General features: G+C 45.6%; 1 protein-coding gene across 1 annotated transcript in view; it reads left to right on the forward strand.

The window, feature by feature from the left end:
* Positions 1 to 14,842, forward strand: part of LOC119434968 (very long-chain specific acyl-CoA dehydrogenase, mitochondrial-like) — a 33,968-nt gene extending 19,126 nt beyond the window's left edge. The window contains exons 3-5 of the mRNA XM_037701962.2: positions 4,109 to 4,181; positions 14,165 to 14,229; positions 14,609 to 14,842. Coding sequence (XP_037557890.2) covers positions 4,109 to 4,181; positions 14,165 to 14,229; positions 14,609 to 14,842 — 372 coding nt within the window. The remainder of the gene's footprint in view (positions 1 to 4,108; positions 4,182 to 14,164; positions 14,230 to 14,608) is intronic.
* The last annotated feature ends 1,691 nt before the right edge of the window (positions 14,843 to 16,533 follow it).

A 16,533-nucleotide genomic window follows, 5' to 3' on the forward strand; every position in this document is an offset into this window, starting at 1 on the left:
CTTTCTCACTGCGCGTCAGGGAGCTTAGTGAAGAAATGGATATCCCACTCTTCGAACATCGCCTAATGCCTTCAGCCAAGCTGTTACCACCTTGGGAGTGGCAGGTAGTAGCATGTGATATATCATTTGTAGAGGTTACAAAGCACGCTTCAGAGGTCGAAATCCGAATGCATTTCCTAGAATTACAATCCAAGTACTCGTGCACAGAATTCTACACAGACGCTTCTAAATCGCATGTTGGAGTATCTTATGCAGCCGTCGGTCCGTCCTTCTCGGAATCCGGCGTTCTCCACCCCGAAACAAGCATCTTTACGGCTGAGGCCTACGCAATATTGTCAGCTTTAAAGCATATAAAGGAATCTAAACTTCAAAAAACTGTTATATTTACCGACTCCCAAAGCGTCGTAAAAGCCTTGAAGTCACCCTGTAAACAGAAAAACCCTGTTCTCATTGAGCTCTATTCTGTTCTTTGTAGAGCATACGCAACTAACCAGCATGTCATTATATGCTGGGTGCCAGGGCATAGAGGCATCGAGGGCAATGTTATTGCCGACCAAATGGCCACATCAGTCACATCACCCGCTATCAACCCTACAGCTGCTGTTCCTGCAACAGATTTAAAACCTTTCTTGCGAAAGAAACTGCGAAGCCACTGGCAACGCTTGTGGGACGCAGAAACAAGTAATAAGCTTCATTTGATTAAGCCACAATTAGGTTACTGGCCTTCCGTAACAAAAACCCGGCGAACTCATATCCTGTTCTGTCGTCTAAGAATAGGACACACGTACGGCACCCACAATTTTCTATTGAGTGGTAATGACCCTCCAACCTGTGGTAGATGTGGCGAGAGGCTCACCGTCCTCCACGTCCTCCTGGAGTGTCGGGAAGCCGAAAGAGAAAGAAAGAAACACTTTCCTCTAGCATATCGCTATTATGTCCCTCTACATCCCGCTATGTTTCTCGGTAAAGAACCGCTCTTTAACACCAAAGCAGTCCTTGCATTCCTGAATGATGTTGTGCTACATGTTATTAGCCCAACAAGTTCGTAGCGCATCCTCTCTCCAGAGGATGTTGCTGTGATTGTTTTTATAGCACATGCCTCCAGGCCCTTGTGTCTCAAGGGCTCTGTTTAGGCACTTGTGCTTCTGGCTAATTCTTGCATCTGCAATATTTTGGAAGTCATATCATTCTTTCGCAATGTATTGTTCATGTCTATAGTACACATCATTAGTCATTGCCATAATTTTATTACGTATAGATTTTACGCACTTTACAGCGACTGCTTTTAGGCCCCTTTACAGCCATGCCACATCTAACCTTCATATAATTGACTATTCATATAACACTAACAAGCCATTACCATCGTCCTGGCGCTCTTTGGCCACACCTGGCCCTTGCGCCAATAAACAACAATAATCATCAACAACCAGGCCCAACAGCACTGAGGAGCATATGGTGTTTGTGTTACGCAGCTAAAATTATCCATAGCAGATGGTCCCATAGTGACACAAAGCAGTTTAACAGCATGGTTTTCCTTTTTTGCACTAAATGAAGGCCTTTTAAGCACTTGCCGAAATACAGTGAAATCTCGTCGTACGATTCTGCGTAATATGTTTCTTGGGATGATAATTTTTTTTTTCTTTTTCCCAATATTACAATTTGGTTGAATAATATGTTGGATGAGACGATTTTCGGATGCTAGGCTTTATTTTCCAGTTCCCGTGAAGATCGTACCAACGAGATTCCACTGTACTGGCAATTGTCAGAGAGCCCCAAGTCCTTCACCTGTTTCCACAAACCACTTTCGGTTCGGCTAGAGGTATGCTTCATGGCGTCATGATACGTTGACTGTCTCTGCTCCTGTGATCGCTGAAGCCGCCACATGCAGCCTGAAGAAATGCACGCAGCAGTCTTGCTTGTTTAATGTTTTCTCTGTGTCGCGACAATATGAAAATGTTGCCGCTAGGTCTGACATAAAGAGCATAACTTTAGTAGAAAGCTTAAGTATTTCATTGTTTCCCAACTTTGTACATGCAAAGTGCTGTCCTTGTATGTGTGAGAAGCATGTCATAGAATTTATAAAATGTCAAAAATATATGTCAATGCTCCTTATGATCTGAACTTTGCTGGCACAAAAAAAAACAATGGCTTCAAAACGTTAGTGCCAGAAGAAGCTATGTTTTAAATTTGCGACAAGGTGCCAGCCCACGTGCATAGCATGGAAAATGTCAGGAGCAGCAAATGTGTCGGCACCTTTATGCCCTCCTTATTGTCAGGTAATCATATAGTGTGAGTAACCCACCGCGGTGGCTCAGCCAGCTAAGGCTGCTGAACACAAGATCGCGGGACCGAAGCCCGGCTGTGGCGGCCGCATTTTAGTGGAGGCGAAATGCGAAAACGCTCGTGTGCTTGCGTTGTAGTGCACGTTAAAGAACCCCAGGTGGTCAGAATTAATCCGGAGCCCTCCACTACGGCATGCCTCATAATCAGAACTGGTTTTGGCATGTAAAACTCCAGAAAGAAGACATATAGTGTGAGTAGGCGTGAATGTGTGCATTGCTAAATTTTGGCACAGCTATCTAGCTGGGCAACTTAAATATGCTTTAAAGCAAAACAAGAAAATTTCCTAAAGAAGGATGTCATTATTTTTCTTTAGGATGCTTGGCTTCACTGTTTTGTGTTTGCAATGCGAGATTTTTGCGAAAAGTAGAGCCAAAAGTAATCCGCTGCTTGGCCAAAACAAAGAAAAGGGCGTATCAGGATATCACTCTCTGCTGCATACCTATGCAAATGTGTGATAGAGGCAGTCAAGTCTTACTAAAAATAAGCTATGCTTCCGCTTGGGCTATAAAGAGCTGCAGGCCACAAAAACTGCTTAACTAGCAGCTGCAAAGGCAGCTTGACCCCGTTGAAGCGCACACGTACGTTGATCGGCAGCAGACAGTACAGCCATGGCCGTGCTGCAACCCAGGAAACTGAGCAGTAACAGCCACACCATGTGCTCAGCAAAACAGCATATATTTGGGAAGGCGATGAAGCACGCCTTCACAGAAGAGTAGTGCTGTTATTTCATCGTCCAAAGATGATGAATAGCCCGAATAACAACATGGGGCCAGATCAAAAATTTTTCTGTGGCAAAGGAGGCAAAAGTAGCCAAGTTTGGTACTAATAGCCCAATCTAGCTATTCAGCACGGCCTAGGTCACTGGTTCGTCGGGAGTCGGCAACCAAAGTTGCAGTTTGGTGCAGAGTTGATGTGGTGGGCAATGCCGCCATGCTAGCAGCGTTGCCTACTGTGGGGCATTGGGTTGCCCACATTGGTGCTAGGGGTAGGTGCCATGGGGAAGTAGGAGCAAGTGTGCCAGTCTGAAAATCAGTTGATCATATTTGACATTTTTGAGCCACATGTAAACAAAGATGATCTGGCAAGGAAAGAACATGGCTGAAGATTTCGTACACTCACCAACTGAAAAAACACAAAACAACAGATTGATGTTTCGGCACCCAGTACGCAAGCGCATTAAGTCTTCCAATGCATATATAATAAAGACCATCATGCATTCGTTCATTGTGAACAAGGCACCCGTATTAGGCGCCGAAACGTCACTCTGTTGTTTTGTATTTTTTGAATTGGCGAGTGTACGTTTCTTCAGCCTTGTAAACAAACATGTGCTTCATTATAACATATACCATGTCGGATCCCGCATTTTTGGTTTCATTGTTCTCCATTAAACTAAATAAAGCATAATCAACCAAATTTTATATTTACTTCGTTATATTCGATAATTCTTTGTATACATGTTCATTGCATCGAGATTCGACCGCTTATCAAATCGTGATAGCTAGTTGTAAACTTCGTGCTTCCGATTTGTTGAAATTTACTATGTTCAGCGACTTTCGGGGAATACTTGAGGCCTCAAATTAAAATTCTTCTTCCAGTAATTAATAAAATCTAGCAAGCTTTTTTTTTTAATTCAACAAATTTTATTACGATTCTTTGAGCAGCTGTCTAATGAGACAGTGCTTACAAGCATCTCAGTGGTGCAGTGACCTAGTGCTGTTGGGGAATGCTAGCAGTGCTTCAATGCAGTGCTGGCACTGTTTTTCAGGAGTCCAACTCGTTCCTGGCCAACCTGTTCATGGGGGAGGCAAACTTGACACAGATCTTCCCCTTCCCAGATGGTAAGATTGGACTCACTGTGCACAGTATGGCCACCCAAGGAGGCTCGTGCATGAGGTCTCAATAAGAGTGGAGACACTGCATAACTTGCAGCTATTTCTGTTCAGGTGAAGAACCTGCTTAAATACACTGTGCAACCTTTGTGCTTTTGTGGCAAACAAGGTAAGGATTGCAGAAAGTACTTCCCGGTGCATAAGTTACTTTCTGTTGTAAAATAAAATATTCCTTGGTGCAACGCTCCGAGCTAAGGAAGCTGTGAAGTCCCTGGCGATATTGTTGCAGGAAGAAAGCACGCCCACGACTGTAGGATAATGTATATTTACAAGCGATGTATATGGCGCTCGGGCAACGGCCAGAGTCTTCGTCTTCCTCTAGTTCGTGTCACCTTCTTCGTTCCCTTCGGTGCCGAAGGTCTTAGCATCGCTTTTGAGAAGCTTGTGAGACTGAGAGGGGATGACGGGCAACCTCTCGGACCTGGGTGGCTAAGGCAATAGCATAGTGAGCGTAACCAGGGCTGGATGATTGTACTGCGGAAGGGAGCACCATTCCCTTTACCATAACAATATCTCTGTGAAGGACAGTGGCAACCATGTTGGGATCCGGCTGAATTTCATTTTTGCTTACCACTTGTACCAACACCTTGGTAGTTTAACTGGCAGTCCAGGTAGCAAAAGCAAGTTTTCTGCTTGAGGCTACGAAGTGTCATGTAAATCATTCCATGTAAATCATTCCAGAGTGTTTCAGAGACTCACTGGCATGGTGTTGAATTTGTAAAGTCTATGGGCAGTGCAGAACACCATTGTTTCTTTTTTGGATTCACACGTTGGAATTTCCCATCAAACAAAGGTTTAGACTAAAGGAATATGCAGTGCCTTGCAGTGTCCAAAGCTTCACCTATGTAAGGTGTGGAATAGAAGACTTCCTTACGAGTGATTTTGTTTAGTTCACAATCTTCTACGCAAAAGCTTACAGAGCAGTCTTTTTATCACACTAGAACCACTGGAAAAGACCAGGGGCTCACTTAAGGCTCGGTAATGTTTTGTGAAACCTTGTCAGTAACTTGCTATTTAGTGCCCTGAAGCAGGCATAGGCATTTTGACTTCTACTGAGGCCAATTGCTGGCAGGGCGACAGAACGAAAGTGGGGAGAGTCATAGGCAAAGCAACCTTAGCGTACATAAGCATCCAGCGCGTTGTCGGAGACACCATAAGGAGGGCAGAGGCAGCAATTCTTCGATAATGACATGCAACCCAGTAGAAGTGGTGTGGAGACTAGGGTTGACTAAGGTTGTGACGACCCTGTCAGTGCCAGGAGTTGCTAGTCCGCACGTGTCTTACCACATAGCGATTTACAGCAAGAAAGTTGCTGTAGTTGTCTGGCTATAGCACGGCTCCGAAAGCAAATAAAGGTAATGTGAATGGTCAGGGCCTACAATAGACCTAAACGATGGCAAAAATGGAACAGCCTTTATGTTTATGACAGTGCAACAGGAGACAAAAGAGAAGAATGAGCAACCAAGCTGCGAGACATTATAGAAAGGAAATCTGGTTTATTGATTGTTTTCATCAGAGAAAAGGCAAAAGTCGGGACATTTCACCGTCCCAATCTATTTAAGTTGAGACTCTGAACATGTACTAAAAGGTCGGAACTTTTCTATTTAATTCGGTATGGTTGGCAACCTTAGTGGAGACAGGAGGCTGATGGATAGTGTGCCTGTGACGCTCTTGCATTGGGTCAGCATTGCTATCGCTGGTAATGTGAGTGTTGCTACAGGTTTATGGAAGGCTAAAAGACTGATGCTGGAGGTGCTGACAGGGGATAGTGATGTCACAATGGTAATCAGATTCTGGACAGTCAGGACATTTAAGGCAGTGGGACTGATGCCTTTCAGGATGTGGTGGACGCATTCAGCCTTTGTCATATCACTATTGACGCAACCGCAAAGAGATAACATTTTCAGTATAGAAGGTACAGTAAAACCTCACTAATTCAGATTTCACAGGACCGATAAAAATGTCAGGATTAACCGAATGTCAAAGTATAGAGGGTATTAAGAAAACAAAAGAACACACTTTTGTTTGAATGAATCGGCAAATCCTGTTTCTATTCTGCATAAAAGCAGTGTGGAAGCTGCAATTCTCGTCATTTTGTGACTGATTAGCACTCAGCGCCGAAGGCCTCGCAACTTTCATTGCAGCACGGTCGTGGTGCGTGTCTTCATCTGAGACGCGCTTTTCACTACCGCACACACATCCAGGTTATTTTTTCGCCAGTGAGCTGTTCACCAACTGATCGTCCGGCCATTGCAATGTACCAGTGCTCTGCAACCTGACGGCTTTGCATCAAGTCAAAGCGAAACTACTGTTTGCCGCAACCGCTGCAGACAAAAGCACTGCTGCTATCGATGTGATCATGGATGGTGACTACACAGTTATGAAGGCATGCGATCGGCGCACATAGCTAGTCAAAACGAATCTTCTGTTTGCTGCAACTGCTGCGGAAGAAACTGTGGCCGCTATCGACACAATCATAGACGGCGGCCTTGCAGTTCTGAAGGCACGCAGCCAACATGCGCACTGAGTCAAAACGAAACTATTGTTTGCCGCAATCGCTGTGGACACCGTGGTGGCTATTGACACAGTCGTGGATGGCAACTATGTAGCTATGAAGGCACCCGGCCAACGCGGTGTTATGTGCAGCAGTAATGCAAGAATAAAGGCTTTAAAGGCACAAATAGGCACAAAGTGTTCCAGCATAGCCGTCATTCACGTACGATTTCCGCTGATGACTATGCCAGTGCGAACTCCACTGCTTTGTCCGTTTTTGCTCTTTTGCTTCGCACATTTTCGGCACTCACCGAGCTCCGAGAGTGTCAGAATTAACCGACGTATGGCCAAATATATCTGAATTAACGAGATTTTGATTGCATTAAATAATGCATAGGCTTGTTGAGTTTCCTTAAAGTAGTGTACTCCAAGTATCCAGATGTCATGCCTGTGAATATAGGAGAGTGGAGGGCCAGTTGGGAATGCGACTCCTTTGGTTGAGAAACCATGTCTTTGCAACATTGCTTAGGTAAAATGCGATATTCAGCTTTTTGTAGGTGTCATCCCAACAGCTGAAGTACCTGACACGGTTGCAATTATCGAGGCAGGCCGCCCTTGATATTGTTACAGGGAGACTTACAGAAAAGGGGGTTTATTCACACTATGTACAAGGAGACTAAATGTTGGCCAGCAACAACAAAGATGGCGAACCACAGTTTCACCTCTTTCTCGTCTCGTCGGCTCTATGCTTCAGCATCTTCTTTGTCCGTCGGACAACTGGCTCATAACAATATCAACACCACATAGTCCACCAAATACCGTATTTATTCGAATCTAGGCCGATAGTTTTTTCAAATAATCACATACGAAACTCTTGGGTCGGCTTAGATTCGAGGATTTAACAAAACGCGCCAGTTTTTAACTGAAACTGATAAATATGGTGCATAGTTATCGCCATCTAGAAAAGTCAGTATCTCAGCCACTACTAGCCGCGCCAGTAGCCAACTGAAGTACACAAGCGACGTCGCCATTTTGACCGGCGTCGTATCGGTAGTATCGATATGGTGCAACATCGGCGTGCTGTGTGGCGTTATCGTAATGGCACCAAATGGGCTATGCCACTATAGTGCCGCTTTGTAAACGAATACTGTATTTACTCGAATTTAACGCGCACTTTCAACACGACCCTAAATCTGCGTCGGCATTTCAAAATGGCCGCCTCGCACGCGCGTCGAGCCTAGCTACCGTAGCATGCGGAAGCTTCCTCTGTGTGCTGCAGTACGCGTGCTTAGGCAATAGTCTACCGTCTGTCTTCACGTTCTCAGCGTCTGCTCTATCAGCATGAAGTACCGAGTTCATCATGATGCCGCATTTAAAAGGAAAGTGATCATCTGTGCGGAGATGGACAGAAATCGGGCCGCATCACGGGCGTTCGGAGAATCCGAAACTTGCGAGCGGGACTGGCGTAAACAGAAGGAGAGGATTTTCGCCAGCAAAGCAATGCGGAACGGTTTCAGTGGACCGAAGCAGGACGTAATCTGCGACGATCCACTCCGGCGATACGATCGCCTTGGCCCTATCTTGAAAGCAATCTGCGACGGGTAAAGTCCACCGCGCGCCATGTTTTCGCCACGTTGAAGCGAGAGGCATGCTAGCACGAAGGCGCGCTTCGTCTCCAGTGTTCTGACAGTTCGTTTCCGCGGTCAACGAGCGAGATGTGTTCATGTTTGCTTGTGTGGGCGTGACACCGTGCTTGTTAATAGCGGTCTACTAATTTGCTATCACATTCGATGCATCGCCTTTCGGGCGAAACTGCGACTTTTTTTTATTCATCGCAACTTCAGTGCATCGGGAGGAAATCTATTTTTCCAAATGACAGAAAGTTGTATTTCTGTTTGAAAGCATGAGGTGCACGGTACTGGTAAAGGACTTTTTTTTTCCTCACGGAAAACGGGTGCGCGTTACAATCGAGGAAGCGTGAGAATCGAGTAAATACGGTAGTTGTGCTAGCCGTAGAGGCATCGTCAAACGTTCAAGCCGGGCGGAACTTCGGCATCGGTCTGTCGTTGGAGGGGGCCACGGGAGATGGTTTTTGCATGCGCCGCAACGTGCGCTCCTTCCAAAAATGCAGCATCTCTAATGCGCTGGATGGTACTGAATATAGCGCACTGTATGAAGATGTCAGCAGTAAGCAAGATAGCGACGAGGCTAGCAGCGATGGTGACATAGAATGAGCTCGGCGTGTTCAAATTTAATAAATGCTGTTTCATTTTGCGAATGCTGTCCTAGCTTTTTCGTTCGGCCTACATTCGAGGTAAGTTTTTTTTTTTTCTGACTTCGAACTTTTGTGGGGTCGGCTTAGAATCGGAGTCGGCCTAGATTCGAGTAAATACGGTACTTGGGTGGTGGCTGGTGATGATCCCAAAGGATGGTGACAACAAGGATGGGCTGGTAAAGGCAGAGGAGGGTGGCTCATAACATGGCAGTGGTGGGGTGAAGCAAACCTCTACATAGCTCCAGAAGAATCCAAAGACACCGAGTTCAAAGAGCACTTTTACTACTTGAGAGTGCCTGATTTTGGGAAATTCATGACTGAAAAAGTATGAAGGAGAAAGAGGCAGAAGGCAGGAATGCTGGACACAGTGATGGCACAGCTGTGCCAATTGCATCAAGTAGTGCCAGGAGCGGTCCTTTCAGCCATCTTGCTCCAAAATAACATTTTAGTGGAAAGCACCAAAAAAAGCATTAGAGTGAAATCCTTGTTCCGTTGGTGCTTTCTCCCTAGTAGAATTGAAACTAAAATGTAAAGCTTGCTAACGTCATCGTCTTAGAAGTCAAGGGAGCGATCATAGCCATGGATATAGCTGATGCCATCAGTCCTCCAATCGCTGTTTTCGTGCTTTTGTTTGATTTTTGAGGAAACCAGTACTGTCTCACCATGATCGCAAACTCGAGAAAACTAGAAAATTAAGTGGCTACTAAAGTAATTGTATAAGCTTCATTGTTTAGACAAGGAAAATTACCTTTCTTAGTGCGCGATTCGTAGGAAGGAAGGAAGAAGGTGAGAGGCCAGAGCGCACTCTAACAACCTAGTATATTGCTCAGATGGCAGGAATATAAGTAGTACAATCAGAGGGGGGAGGGGGGAAAAGGGGTGAAATAACTGCGTAGGCGCATATGCAAGAGCAGGCATCATCTCAAGAGATACTGATTCTCATTATCTATTAAGTTAATGAAAGGCACACTCACATTTATTTCCACCTGCATTGCGAATAAGGAAGGCCTCATGAATTTTACGGGCTCTTTTGTCACTGTATTTTGTCACTGTCACAGTATTGTCATCGTGCGCCCTGTCCTGTCGCCTTCCTTCCTTTCTACGAATTCTGAACTAAAAGTGTTTTTTTTTTTCCCTCTCTTGGGGTTTAAACGATATTTCACCAACCAGTCCAAGCAACCTGTCCTGTCGCCTTCCTTCCTTCCTTTCTACGAATTGTGAACTAAAAATGTTTTTTTGTTTTTTTTCCCCTTGTTTAAACAATATTTCACCAACCAGCCCAAGCAGCCACCCTTTTGCAAAGCTTCATCTTTCATAACATTTTGGTTATTTCCACAATTTTTCATAGCTGGTAGGAAATTAAAAAAAAAAAAAAACATTGCATAGAATTTTTGCTTTATGGTCAAGAATAATTTAGGGAGGTGGTCGATGTCGCCAAGTAATCAAGCACGATTTTTTAGAGAAATGCTAGAGATGACCACCACCAAGCTCAATGTACGGCTCAAGGGGCACAGAATGTAATCCTTCAGAGTGCACCATTGATGCCCTAGTGCACATTTTTGTTTCAGAGCCAAAGTGTTGTGCCTGGATGCCTTGTCATCTTGGCACAAAGTTTCACAGCAGAATTGGCTTGTTAACTCTTTCCTTATCGCACCCATTGAGCATCGTTATCTCGCTATCAATGGTTTCCAAATGCCGCTTTCGAACCCTTACGTGCCGCTCGTGAACACACTGCACCATCGTATGTGAAGGAGGAAAAGCATATGTTTGTTTTCTAAGCAGTTTGCTTTTTTCTCGCCAGGTGGTAATTTTTGAACATGCTCCGAAGTTTTGCGATCGTCAAAGTAGAAAGTATAAATGGCTGCCTCCGAGAGCGGCACGCGGCTGCGAGAGATCGCAGATCTTGTGATTCCGCTACGTCTGAGGATGCTGCCTTTTCGTCGGACTTTGACTCTGAGAGCGACGACGATGCAAACCAGCCCGGAACATCGGCGGCCCAGCCCGGCACACCCAACTGTAGTGCTTGCAGTTAAATTTTTTAGCGGAATACCTGTTATATGAATAATTGTGCTTTTTTCGGAGATAGTGCCTAATAGACGGCAATACATTTTGTATATCTCATAATTTTCGTAACGTTTTTTTCTTAGTACATACTTTCTTGGTCTTTACAAACTTTGTTCAATTTTATCGCACAATCTTGATTCTGGCAACTTTTTTCTTTATGATTTACATCTCATTAATAAAGCTTTTATGCATGAAAAGTGCATTCATTCTGCTTTTTGGTTATGCATTATATAAAATATTGAGTGCAGGGCAGGCATTTTGTAACGACACCTCTCCAGTGCTAATGCCTTTTCGCGCTTTGTCAGTGGTCAGAGGGACGGTCCGCTCGCAGTTATCAACGGGATCAGCTGGCCGTGTGCGGTGGATGATAAGACTAGTGTAGATTAAGTCATAAGGCATCGCTACAAAATACCAGCCCAGTAGTTCCTCCAGAAAAAAAATATTTGGCGTAGCCTACAAAAAACGCCTATTTTCCCCATGGTAGGGAAAAAGTTAATGTTGCTCAGCATGTGCTGTGGTGGCTGTGGCATTCCTTTGCTCAGCACAAGACTGTGGCTTTGATGCCTTGCTCTAGCAGTATGTCATGATGGTCAACTCTTAAATGCTTGTCTACCTGAGGTTATGTTGCGAGAACACTAAAACAGTATAGACTGATCTTCTTTCAAAATTTCAAAACTCTGTTTTCATTAATATTGTGGTAATAGGTTTACTAGAAAAGGAAATCAAAGACAGGAGTTCTATTTTTTTTAATGTTGCGGCGGAAGTCCAGCACAGATCACGTCACAGATTTCAAGATATCTTTTTGTACTTGAGCCATTGTGGCTTATTAAATGTTCTTGAAAATCGCTAAGCTTGTCTTTGGGTGTCTTAGAATAAAGTTTAGCCAATCTTTATTCCTAAAAAATAAATAAGCTGGAGCAGACACCTTCAAAATTTGACTTAATGGCAAGCTGCTGCGGAAATTTCAAGACGGCTTCGCCACCAATCTTTCGTTTCTGCATCTCTTCTGGCTTATCAAGCCTTCTTTCACAGTTCGAGTAGTTTCTTTTTCGTTCTTTTTTTTTTTTGGTATTGTACAAGGGTAATTTACCAATGCAGCACAAATTATTTTTGTCTTAAGTGTTCCTTTAAAGAACTTCAAGTAATCAAATAATTCAAAGGCCTCCACTACAAATGAGAAAAAGCAGGAGCATCAAGCAGTGATGCAAACCTGTCCATAGCACGATAGTACAGTTGCTAGCGTACTATTGATACTGGCACGTGTACTTGCTTATCTTTCTTGGGTGACCGCGTTTCACCGCCAAAAAGTTGTTATTGCTCAGCGCAGGACGCGCCTGCATGTATCGGAAGTTTCTCGAATGTTAGCGATGGTTCTATTCGCTGTCTGTTATCCCCGAACCTTGTGTAATCTGATTGCATGTATGCGCGACGCGAGTTGTGTAGTGCTTTATGGAAGACACACAAGCACCTGTGATTACTCTGAAACCATCGATGGCTCATGTATAAAAGCCGACGTGCTTGACCCGCAGATGAGATTTCGAAAATCGTCAACTGTGTTCGCTGCTATCGTTGTGCTTCGAGCGTAACTTGTTTTTGTGGGCACAGGTTCAACCAATAAAGAATCAGTTTTGTCATTCACAGTTTTACGACTGTTTTCTTCACTGTCCATACTACGTGACAATATCGATAATGTGAGCTCACTCGGCATACCGCACGTAAGCACTGCAAATGGCAACGTTTCTCTGTTCCAAGTTCCATGAACTGAGTGTCACTGATGGTCAGTTATTGCAAAATTTCTGCTAACATCACTAGCCAAGAATCGCAAAACTATCGATTGCACTGTCAGTAGGAAAATATCACCGTACTATTGATAGTAATATCGATAGTAATACTATCGATGGTATTTTTGCACTAGTTATTGATAGCTTAAAAAAAAAATTATCCCCTGTACTGTGGTAATCGATGTTATGCGAAGCTTTTTGCAGGTAGCTGTCTATGGTATCGCCCTGCGGCGGCGCACCTCAACCAGCTTTTTCGACTCTTAGTGACTTCGAGCAGGTGCTTCTTGTGGAGTTTGGGTATACTGAGGGCCAGAAAGAACGTGGGCTTGCATAGCTGCTCGATAATTACGAACACGTTCTCCTTCCTCTGCGCTAAGTAGTGCCCCAGTAGTACGCCATCCTCGAGCTGCTCAAGTAAACCCCTGAGGAACGCAGTGTCTGAGTTGACGCATTTCTCGACGAAGCTGCGGTCTTTCAAGAGCTTCTTTGTAAGCATCGGGAGCCGGTTGGTGCCCATGGGGTGGGAAAGTTGCTTTTGAATCGCTGCCCATGCAGAGGCAACCATCATCCAGTGTTCCGCAGCCAACATAACTGCTTGCCATCTGACTCAGTGCAGGCAGTAAGCGAAAATAAGAGGCGAGAGTCAGAGGACAGAGCTCGAAGGACAACAATGCCGCGACCACGCCAGCAATGCAAATGTGAATGTATGCCCAACAGCTCAAGTTGGTAGGCACCATAGGCGTGGGAGGCTAGACAGACACAGACTCAAAGTGCGTGAAGTTCACAAAGAATACTTCGCATTAACCCCACAAAGCCCAACATATCATTTTTGATATGCTAAATTTGATGCCTAAAAATTCAAATTCATGTGCTAAAGACCTAAACTAGAGCCCGTACTAGGGTTTTTGATGTGCTGGAGGACGTTTACAGTCGTGATAGTATGGCAAATAAATAAAAAATTAAGTAATTACCATATTAATTAATGTTTACTCAATAACATTTCATTGTTTTCCTTGTACCAATAAACATATCTCAATGGCCTGAAATAAATGTGAACACACTGTTTTAATTGTCTTTGATGTGGAATGCTGTTTGGGCTTTGTGGGGTTAAAAAAGCTATTGATAGTGTCGATATTCAATTTACCAATGTTTCGCATGACCTGTGTCAATCACCGCCACAAAAAAAAATTTAAAGTGGGCCTATCAGTTTTCTTTATTCTTCTCTATCACTGTGGGGGTCTGGACTTGAGACTGTTGCATAGCAGTTGGCAGCACTGTTGCATAAGCTTTTGTGCCTCTCTGTGGCTTTTTCTGTGCAGTGCTGACAGCTGACCAAACAGAGACATTGGGGATGCTACTGGACCCACTCAACAGGTTTCTGACGGTGAGTGGGCCACACCTTCTGGCACGGTCTGCTGTAGAGTCATCCTCTTTGAAAAGAGTGCCATGACAAGCGCTGTCCTTAAAGGAGCACTGCGATGGCCTTAGCTGTTGAATGCATGTCTAAACCACATTTTATAGGTCACTGTGGGTCAGTCAGCTCGCTCAAGTGTGGACTTGCTCAGAGTCTGGCCCACCTATGAGTCTGAGTGCGTAGATCAGTGAGTTCACGTGATTGTGGGTCAGAGCTTTAGTCTAGGGTTTGACGAAAGTTCTTCTGGTTGGGTAACGTGATGATGAAGTTTCAGTCACTGGCTCGCCAGAAAGGATCAATTTTCGAGTCCTTTCTGAAAGAGGACAGCATGTGCTGTTGGTCCGTGCAGGAGGTGAACAATGCCGATGCGAACGATGCCAACGAACGCATCGCGGACGAGACGATGCAGGCGCTGAAGGCAATGGGAGGCTTTGGCATGCAAGTGCCTCCCGAGCTGGGAGGCATTGGGGCCACCAACTGCCAGACAGCACGCCTGAGCGAGACCATCGGCCAGTATGACCTGGCACTGGGCATCACGCTCGGTGCACACCAGGTGCGTTCCAACTCTCAGCATTGGGCCTGATGATGTGCTTTACCTGCACACATGTACTGTATGTTTCACATGTTGGTGTGAAATTTGGCTGTGCATCTAGTGCGAGTGAGGGGGGGAAATTGGTGGGGAGGCAGTTTGGTCTGCTACTCGGCATAGAGGGAAGTGGTATGAGAGCACAGGCTGCAGTAAACGTGCGCTAATTTTACCCTCGTTAATTAAAATTTGATAATTTGAACTCGTTCTCTGGTCCCAGCTGGCGTGTGCATTATTTAATGGAATCAAACTCGGTAATTATGACTTATATGGCCACACACTGGTTAATTCGAACAACTATCGCACCTCGGCGAGCACGGAGCACCACAGATGTGCAATGCAAAAGCGGCGCCAGTGTCCAACCGAAACGGAGCAGCGGAGTCCACATTGCCATAGTCATCAGCGGAAATCATACGTGAACAGGAAGGGCAGAACACTTCGTGCTTACAGTAGAACCTCGCTGATATGTTCCCGCTTAATACGATTACCCGGCTACTATGTTCACAATCGCGAAAAATAAACATAGCTCCATAGAGGAATGTGTTAATACGTTCCGGTTAATACGTTCCCAGAAAATACGATTATTCGGCAGCAACGTTCAGCATTGCGGCAAACTGCGGTCGTATGATACGTTCTGCAGCGAAAAGTTATCATTCAGGTGTGCAAAAAGGCCGCTCTCATGTGCTTGTGAAGCGCTAAGTGGCAGACCGCCGCCGCACGGCTTCTCTGCAGTGCTCAATTCCCCCCCCCCCCCCCTCCGTGACTTCTCTGCATTGCTCGTTTGCCCGAAGCGTGGCAGCAGCGGCGAGCGAATTGACCATTGCGCTACCTCGCCCCTCGCTTAAATGCAAACTACTACGCGCGAAAACAGGCAGATGCCGCGCGCGACGCTACGACTCGCCGAGGCGGATGCCGCGCGCGACGCTACGACTCGCAGAGATCGTAGTGGAGGTCGTGGCGGTGAGAACGAAGGCTTGCGCCCACCGGCTACCTTTGCCGAAGCCCTTGCTGGCCTGGAATCCTTACAAAGCTTCTTTCGCACGAAAGACAACGAAAATGCGGACAAGGGTCTGCCATGTGTGCAAAAGGAGTTCTTCCTGTCCAAGGGTGTGACGCACCAGCAGAAAATACAACCGAATCTCGATAATTCGAACTCGAAGTCCGTCGAAGCGCGGAGTCTGTCGAAGGTGAGGGAGGAGGGCGGCAAAGAAGCGCATTTGGCCTCGGCAACCCTGTCGCTTTGGTGGCTCCCCTCGCCCTCACTCTCAACTCCCTCGTATCTCCCTTACCTTCGACTGTCTCCGCGCACGCCCGCCGCCAGCTTAGCCGGCTCCCCGAAGTTTCGTTTTCTGCCGTTGAAGCGAGCGTTGACCGGCGTGGGCAGTTCGCCGGACTGGGCCTCCGCGTTGCTTCCTTCTGCGCCACAGTGTTGGCTAAGACGTCGGCACGTACACGCCTGTTCCGGCGGGACTCAGAAACCTTGCCATTTGAGAGAGTGAAATTTTCGCCGCGGTATTTTTTCTTTCTTTTTCATTTCTCCGCGCGGCGTTGAGGGGTCTCTCCTAAGCTTTTGCTTTATGGCGGTGTCGGAGCAATGCCGGTCGGAGGCGTGGCTTTGTGATTTGGCGTGCTGCTGAGAGAATTTTTGGTGCGTGGTTATGTTCGAATTAACAGTCGCAAATGCTTTC

The sequence above is a fragment of the Dermacentor silvarum genome, unplaced genomic scaffold (genome assembly GCF_013339745.2).
Source record: "Dermacentor silvarum isolate Dsil-2018 unplaced genomic scaffold, BIME_Dsil_1.4 Seq351, whole genome shotgun sequence".
Classification (NCBI taxonomy): Eukaryota; Metazoa; Arthropoda; class Arachnida; order Ixodida; family Ixodidae; genus Dermacentor; species Dermacentor silvarum.